This window comes from Mastomys coucha, unplaced genomic scaffold (assembly GCF_008632895.1).
Source record: "Mastomys coucha isolate ucsf_1 unplaced genomic scaffold, UCSF_Mcou_1 pScaffold5, whole genome shotgun sequence".
Taxonomy (NCBI): Eukaryota; Metazoa; Chordata; class Mammalia; order Rodentia; family Muridae; genus Mastomys; species Mastomys coucha.
This window is the reverse complement of record NW_022196911.1, coordinates 97,291,803-97,299,777: the sequence shown is the minus strand read 5'-3', so window position 1 is coordinate 97,299,777 and position 7,975 is coordinate 97,291,803. Positions and strand designations below refer to the sequence as shown.

General features: G+C 42.1%; 1 protein-coding gene across 1 annotated transcript in view; it reads left to right on the top strand.

The window, feature by feature from the left end:
- Ezh1 (enhancer of zeste 1 polycomb repressive complex 2 subunit) overlaps positions 1-7,975 on the top strand; it is a 38,808-nt gene that overhangs the window by 9,403 nt on the left and 21,430 nt on the right. The window contains exons 2-6 of the mRNA XM_031354072.1: positions 386-453; positions 1,937-2,057; positions 2,181-2,309; positions 3,833-3,952; positions 5,402-5,542. Coding sequence (XP_031209932.1) covers positions 1,941-2,057; positions 2,181-2,309; positions 3,833-3,952; positions 5,402-5,542 — 507 coding nt within the window. The 5' untranslated portion in view covers positions 386-453; positions 1,937-1,940. The remainder of the gene's footprint in view (positions 1-385; positions 454-1,936; positions 2,058-2,180; positions 2,310-3,832; positions 3,953-5,401; positions 5,543-7,975) is intronic.

Below are 7,975 nucleotides of genomic sequence, written 5' to 3'. Positions count from 1 at the left end.
AAAAAAAAAAGAAAAGAAAATATTTGCTGTATTATTTTATGTGGGTGGTAGTTTTGCTTGCATGTGTGTATGTGCACCATGTGTGTGTGTTTGCGTGTATGTGGTGCCTGTGGAGGTCCTCTGCAAGAGCAGCAAGTGCTCTTTACTTCTGAGCTAACTCTCTAGCCCTAGAAAGGTAGAATTTTGAAAGCAACTTTCTAAAAAGTGTCAGGCATCTTTGAGGCCTGACTTAATATGCACAATGGTAGCAGAGCCCCTGAAGTTTTCTGGTTCAGGGGAAGCATCCTGCTCAGAGGCTCAATATCTGAGCATGCTAATTGATTCAATAGACCCTTTTTTTTTTTTTAATTCTCATGAAAAGCTGATCATTTCTTTTTACCCTTAGGTCTTGCCATTCGTCTGAAGAACAGAGGTACATTATAAAGTCCAACTTTTTCTGCTGCATTCCGTGAGGTAAGTAGAGCAGATCACACTAAATTCTCTAAATTTTCCAAATGTAATTCAACCCCACCTCCAAAAGAAATCCTCAGTGTGGTCAGTGGTCAGTGTCTGTAAGTTTGCTACTGACGTGGAGGTGAGATTGTGAGTATGAACTTGGATTTGGTACAAACATTCTCCTCTTGGGGCTCGAGGGATGGCTCAGCAAAGAGCACTGGCTGCTCTTCCAGAGGACCAGATTTCAATTCCTAGCACTTAATGGCCACCCCCAACTGTCTGTAACTCCAGTTGCAGGGTATCTGAACCCTCACACAGACCCAGCAACAATGTACAGAATGAATGAATGAATGAATGAATCATTAAAAAATCCCTTTCTCCCTTTTAAAAGATGTATATTTTTATTTATAAATAGGGTGTTTTGCTTGCATAAATGTCTGTGCATCATATGCTTACAGTGCCTGAGGAGGCAGGAAGAGGGTGTCAGATCCTCTGAAACTGGGGTTACAGGTAGTGAGTTGTGCTTACAGCTCTTCTGGAGGAACTAGGTTTAGCTGCAACATTCGTGTCAGGCTGCTTCATAACTGCTTGTGACATCTGTCCTGGAACTTACTCTGTAGACCAGGCTGGCCTTGAACTCAGTGTTGGGATTAAAGGCATGTGCCACCACTGCCCTGCTCAGTGAGGTTTGAAATATTCTAAAAAACTCAGCTCTAGCACATGCACATACCCATACACAGATACACACATATTTGTAATTAAAAATAGTAAAAATATGTGTGAATTTAGTGAATAGTCATCAATGGATCCAAAATAAAAAATCAAGTCTCTAATAACTGAGGCATCCATAATTGAGGACAGGGATTGCCTGGGGATTGAATTTAGGGTCTTGGCTTGTGTCAGGCAAGTACTCTGCCACTAAGGTTCATCCCATTTCTCTGTATAGCCCTGGCTGTCCTGTCACTCTGTAGACCAGGCTGGCCTCAAACTCAGAAATCTACCTGCCTCTGCCTCCCAAGTGCTGGGATTAAAAGCGTGCGCCACCACTGCCCGGCCCTATTTTGTTTTTTTGAGACGGTTTTGATCTGAAGTTCAGGGTTGCTTGGAGCTTGTTAAATGGAGCAGACTGGCCTTGAACTCCTGATCGTCCTGCCTCTGTCTTCCAAGTGATGAAATTAGATTATAGGCATTCCCTGTAATGCTCTACAACCTTTTTGTTCGTTTCTGGGGCTAGAATCTAGAGCCACGCATGTTAAATGTGATCTCTGCACATTGAGCCATGCCGTGCTGCTCCCATTCTAAATGGAATACAAGGCACTAAAGGATGACAAACACCAAAAGTTTGCCCACTAAGACCAGATATTACTCCTGCAAAATCTGTTTTCAGTGGAAATTTTAAACTCATTATTTGGGCTTTCTGATGTACCATATTCATTTGAATTTGAGGAAGTCTTCCTTTCCGAGTAATAAAGTGTTGTTTGTCATATCTGTCTGAGTCCAGGAAAATGGATATAGCAAGTCCCCCAACTTCCAAATGTATCACATACTGGAAAAGAAAAGTGAAATCTGAGTATATGCGGCTTCGGCAGCTCAAACGGCTCCAGGCAAATATGGGAGCAAAGGTAAAGAAAGGCGGTTCCCAGGAGCGAGGTGGTGTATCCGTGCATCTCTCCCATGTACAGCTCCGGGCTTTTCCCTTTGCGACCTAGATTGATTCTTGACAATCTTTACCTTGGCTTTTCTAGGCTCTGTATGTGGCAAATTTTGCAAAGGTTCAAGAAAAAACCCAAATCCTCAATGAAGAGTGGAAGAAACTTCGAGTCCAGCCTGTTCAGCCAATGAAGCCCGTGAGTGGGCACCCTTTCCTGAAGAAGGTACTTGGTAGTGTTGAGCCAGCATTCCTTTCTCCTTGGACATTTTGTCTATTGTCCTCCTTGGTTAATGAGTGTAACTGTGACTTTTCATAGAAAAACTAAACATTTACTGTTTTTCTGGGTCTTGTTTAAGGTGTCCTATTTTGTGCTTGATCAACTTAGATACTGGGAGACAAATTTTCTATGTAATGGACAGGCGTGTGTTGATCAGAGGGACTGTCTTACTATAAATAAATATTTGTTTATTGTTAAATTGAATTATAAGTTTAAAAAGCACATTCTAGCAGGGTATAGTGGCACATGCCTTTAAAACCCAGGAGGAATAAGGAGTTTGAGGTTGGCCTTAGCTACGTAATAAATCAGGTTATCCTGGCTACTTTAGAGCCTGTGTTTAAAAGGGGAAAAAATATTTTAGCTTTAAAAAGGTAATACTTTTAATTTTTCATTGCATGTCTTTATTTTGCTCAAATTGTGCGTGCGTGTGTGCATGCTCCTTCCACATGTGGGTCCCAGCAGTTGAACTCAGGCCATTGATTTGGTGGCCAGCATTTTTACCTAACGAGTCATTTTAAGAGCCTGGTAATATTTTTTAAATACAAAAAGCTGATAGTGTATTAAGACCAATGATCATTCCCAAAGCAGGATATAACTAATTTGTACACCACTTTCCTTACCCATGTGCAATCCCCATCACCTCTATAGCTATATCCAAAGTTTAGATCTTTTAGAAAACATTCCTGATCTTAAGTCCCAGGATTCTGAGATCCTCTAGGAGACCCACACTCTGGCACAAGTGAGCATCTGTTGGATTTGGCAAGCATTGCACCAAACTCTGAGGAGACACGGACGTGAGTTAGAGACACTCCCTGCCTTCCATAGCTTGTCAGGTTAGAGGTTCCCTTCAGGAGCTACAGTTAACACCTGCCCTACTTAATAGTTTAGAAGAATTTGGAGAATGCTGCTTGTGCAGAGGACCTGAGTTCAATTCCCAGAACCCACTTTGGTGATTCCCAAGGCCTTTAACTCCAGGCATCTGATATTTCCAGCCTCTGGGCACTCACACTCCCCTGTACTCATACACAGACACACATGTATACATACTTTAAAATTAATCTAAAAAGATTTCAAAGAATATGGGGGTGGGTTTTGGCTCAGTTGGTAGAGTGCTTGCTTAGCATGCATGAGACACTGGGTTTGGTCCCAAGCTCTTTCTGTATGAAACTGTCATGGTGACACACAGCTGTAATCTTGGTCTTCAAACGGGAAAGAAAGGTTAGAAAAATACCAGCATCTTTCTGGAAGGAAACTGTAGAGTATTTCTTATAGTTTTGTTTTTATTCATTTTGCTCTGCAGCCTGGCCTGGCCTGGCCTGGATTCACTGTGTAGTGTAGACTGGCCTCTCACTGTAGTTACCCTGCCTTAGCCCCCTGAGTGTTGGTGTCATAGGAATGATGTTATTGTAGCTGACCTATAGCTGATAGTTGTGTGCTTACTTTTCTGTGTATCACTGCTTTTTTTTCAGTGTACCATAGAGAGCATTTTTCCAGGTTTTGACAGCCAGGATATGTTGATGAGGTCTCTGAACACTGTTGCATTGGTTCCGATCATGTATTCCTGGTCCCCTCTCCAGCAGAACTTCATGGTATGTGTTGAAAACACTGATACAATTGTTTAAACTGTATTGTCATTTTATGCTGATCTGTGTGAGGTTCTTCTAGAGTAAAGACTGTCAGAGCATGCACTTTTGGACCTAGAGAATGCAAGGTTATTGAAACTCACTCACTCTGAAATGACATACATTGCAAGCTGCTGAGAAGCTCAGTGGCTGTGGGCACCTGCTGCCGATCTGCCGGACAGCCTCGGTTCTGTCTCCAGGACCTATGTGGTAGGAGTAAAGAACTGACTCCTGCAAAGTTGTCATTTGGCCTCCACATATGTGTAACACACACACATACACACACACAGTCACACACTCATACTGTAGGTTGCTCTATCCTGTTAGATTTTGGTGTTCTCTAAAATATACTTCTTTTTTTTTTTGTTTGTTTGTTTTTTTGTTTTTCGAGATCGGGTTTCTCTGTATAGCCCAGGCTGTCCTGGAACTCACTCTGTAGACCAGGCTGGCCTTGAACTCAGAGATCCACCTGCCTCTGCCTCCCAAAGTGCTGGTATTAAAGGCGTGCGCCACTACCACCTGGCTAAAATATACTTCTGATTGCTGCTTTTTTTTTTTTTTAATTAACAAGATAGGACAAGACTCCCAATTTTCTTATTACTTTGACCCAACTTTATAATATTAGTCATAGTTAAATATGGCTGAATCAGATCCACTAGGCTTAAGCAGGTTGCCATCTCTGCTGATGGAGCAAGTCTTTTGGAATCCTCTAATGGCAAGGTGCTCTGAAGGTAGCCAAGAGAAGAGAGGTGGCTGTGGGTCAGTGCTTTCATCTAGCCCTTCATCCTGATGCCTGCTAAGATTGTGCTCTGGTCATCTTTCCTCTAATGCTCTCACTCATCATCTGCCTACTGAGAGCAGTTGCTCCTGATTAGACTAAGATGTGGGTCTACAGGAGGGACTCATCTCAGCGTAAAACTCTCTGCTGATTTTACTTGATCCTTGCGGATTGAAGAATGACTAGGTTGGCACTGGAGTGTAGTTTGGTGAAGAGTGTGGCCTTAACCTTGCTGTATGTCTGTGTTCTCTGCTGAACACCTTTCTCCTTTACAATTATTTATTGCCCAAAAACATCTGTAACCTGTGTTAACGTAAGTTATAACCATGCTTCTTTATTATGGGGAAGAAGATGTTTCTTGAATATTTCAAATTTTATGGTGACTTTAGTCAAATTTTAAGCTTGGACGTACCATTGCTAATGTCAAGGTAAGCATTTATTGACTAAACTTGTTTTTCTCCCTAAGAGTAGTGTTGCCCCTTTCATTTAAAGTTTTGATGGCAGAACAAAATGGCTAGTTCTTAAAAGGCATATAGGAGACTCAGAGGCCAAGTGCAAGACCAGCCTAGCAAATGCTCCGCTGGATAGGAGAGGAGAGACAGGGTGGCTTGTGGTGTGAATCCATCTGGTTTTTGCAGGTGGAGGATGAGACGGTTTTGTGCAATATTCCCTACATGGGTGATGAGGTGAAGGAAGAAGATGAGACGTTCATCGAGGAGCTGATCAATAACTATGATGGCAAAGTCCACGGTGAAGAAGGTAGTGGTCCTGGGCTCCCTGCAGGAGGACTTTGCTAGCAGACTGCTGCCTTTGTTCTGTCCCATCCCCGCGGGTGCTGCTAAAGAATATTCTCATGTGATGATATGATTTAGGATTAGAATTTTATGCTATGAAAGAAGCTGGTCACAAAAAGAATTGCCTAGTAATCAGTGGCTATGAGTGCTTATTGAACAGGTGAATTTAATCTTTGACATTTTCCATAAATACATGAGACCATTTTGATTTTCAATTCCCTTTCTCTGAGAACAGCATTGGGCATGTCATCTCTGTCAACTACTTTGATCCAGGTTTCTTCTGGACTTTTCAGAAATTGGCTTATATATCCTTATTTTATAAAAGCAAAGCATTTGAACTTAGTTGTAATGTTTTTAAAATTCTTTTGTGTTTTTGTTTGTTTATTTTCTGTGTATGGTTGTTTTGGCCGCACAGATGTCTGTGTACCATGTGTCTGCAGTGCCCAAGGAGGCCAAAAGAGGGCAGTGGCTCTCTTTAGCCTCAAGTTCCAGAAGGTTGTCAGCAGCCTGTGGTGCTGGGCCTGGGCCTGTTGGGTTGGTCCTCCTAACCTTTGAATGGTTTCTCCTGCCCCCTGTTGTAATTTAAAACAAAAACAAAAAACATTCATTTATTTTGTTTTCTAAAGATTTATTTTATTCATATGAGTACACTGTTGCTGTCTTCAGACACAGCAGAAGAGGGCATCAGATCCTATGACAGGTGGCTGAGCCACCATGTGGTTGCTGGGAATTGAACTCAGGACCTCTGAAACAGCAGTCAGTGTTCTTAACCGCTGAGCCATCTCCAGACCAACAAAAAGCATTTATTTGGGGGATGCAGTCCAGACATGCCACAGTATGAGGATGGAAGTCAGAGAGTTAATTCTAGCATGTGGGTGCAAAGGATTGAACTCAGGTCACCAGGTTTGGCAGTAAATAAATGCCTTTACTCAATGATCCATATTGCCAGGTCTTAATTTTAATTCTAGAAAAGATTATCAGTGAATAAAGAGGAAGAAGAAGTGCTAGGTCTGGTGGCATGCACTTTTAGGCAGACACAAGAGGATCTCTGAGTTTGTGGACAGCCAGGGTTACACAGAGAAACCCTATTTTGAAGAATCAAAAAAAAAAAAAAAAAAAAAAAAAAAAAAAGAGGTAGGAAGGGGACTTGGGCATGGTGGTTCACCCTTGTAGTCCCAGGAACTCAGGAGGCTACGGTAGGGGGATTGCAAATTCAGAGCTTGCTTAAGGCTACATAGGAAGTTCAGTGCTGGACTAGGCAATCTAGTGAGACCTTGTCTCAAGCCAGAAAAGGGACTAGGGATATAGCTTAGTGAGAGAGTGCATGCCTAGCCTACCTGCAGTCCTGAGTTCAGTGGGTATAAGACAACTCCCATGTGCCAGCCAATAGCCCTGCCTATTCAGCAGTTACTAACATTCAAAAATATATCCACAGCACCCTCTAGTGTTCAAAAACATTATTTCAAGTTGCAGTATAACCAAATGAACTATGATTTCAGAAAGTGTCACCAGGCAGTGGTGACACACGCCTTTAATCCCAGCACTTGGGAGACAGAGGCAGGTGGATTTCTGAGTTCGAGGCCAGCCTGGTCTACAGAGTGAGTTCCAGGACAGCCAGGGCTGTACAGAGAAACCCTGTCTCGGGCGGAAAAAAAAGGAAAAAAGTATCTTCATTAAGAGAAGTCACTATTGAGACATTGGCACAAAGTGATTTTTCACTTGATTGTTATTTTCTGCCTTGCTTGTGGTTGCTGGCATACCTCTGTTACTGCTGTTTGATGTTTAGGAAAAGTTTGTCTGAGCTCTAGCTGTCTTAGAGCTCACTTTATAGACCCTGTCTTTTGAACTCTGGGATTAAAGGTTTGCACCACCATGCTGGGCTTGCTGTTGAGAGTTTTGAACAGCAAATCCAGTGTTATCAGTGACCACAGAAATGGAATATTCTAGTAAGGATAAAGTCTCTAGCTAGTTAACTGTTAATAGTTGTTAAGAGTTAATCAAATGATGTGTCACACCCCTTATACCCCTAGACCTCGGGTGAGTGTAAAAAAGCTACCTTGCCCCCCCCCCTTTTTTTTTTTGAGACTGGTTTCACTAGATAGCTTTGACTATCCTAGAACTCAGTATATAGACTAGCCTCAAACTCAGAGATCCATCTGCCTCTGCCTCCCAAGTGCTGGGATTGAAGGTGTGCACCATCACACCTGGCAAGACACTGTTTTTTTTTTTGAATGTTCATTTGTGCTTTGTGTATATGTATGTCTGGGTAAGGGTATTGGCTCTCCTGGAACTGGAGTTACAGATAGTTGTGAGCTGTTATGTGGGTAAATGGGAATTGAACCTGGGTCCATCGGAAGAGCAGTCAGTTTTCTTTTCTTTTTTTTTTTTTAAAGATTTATTTATTTATTATATGTAAGT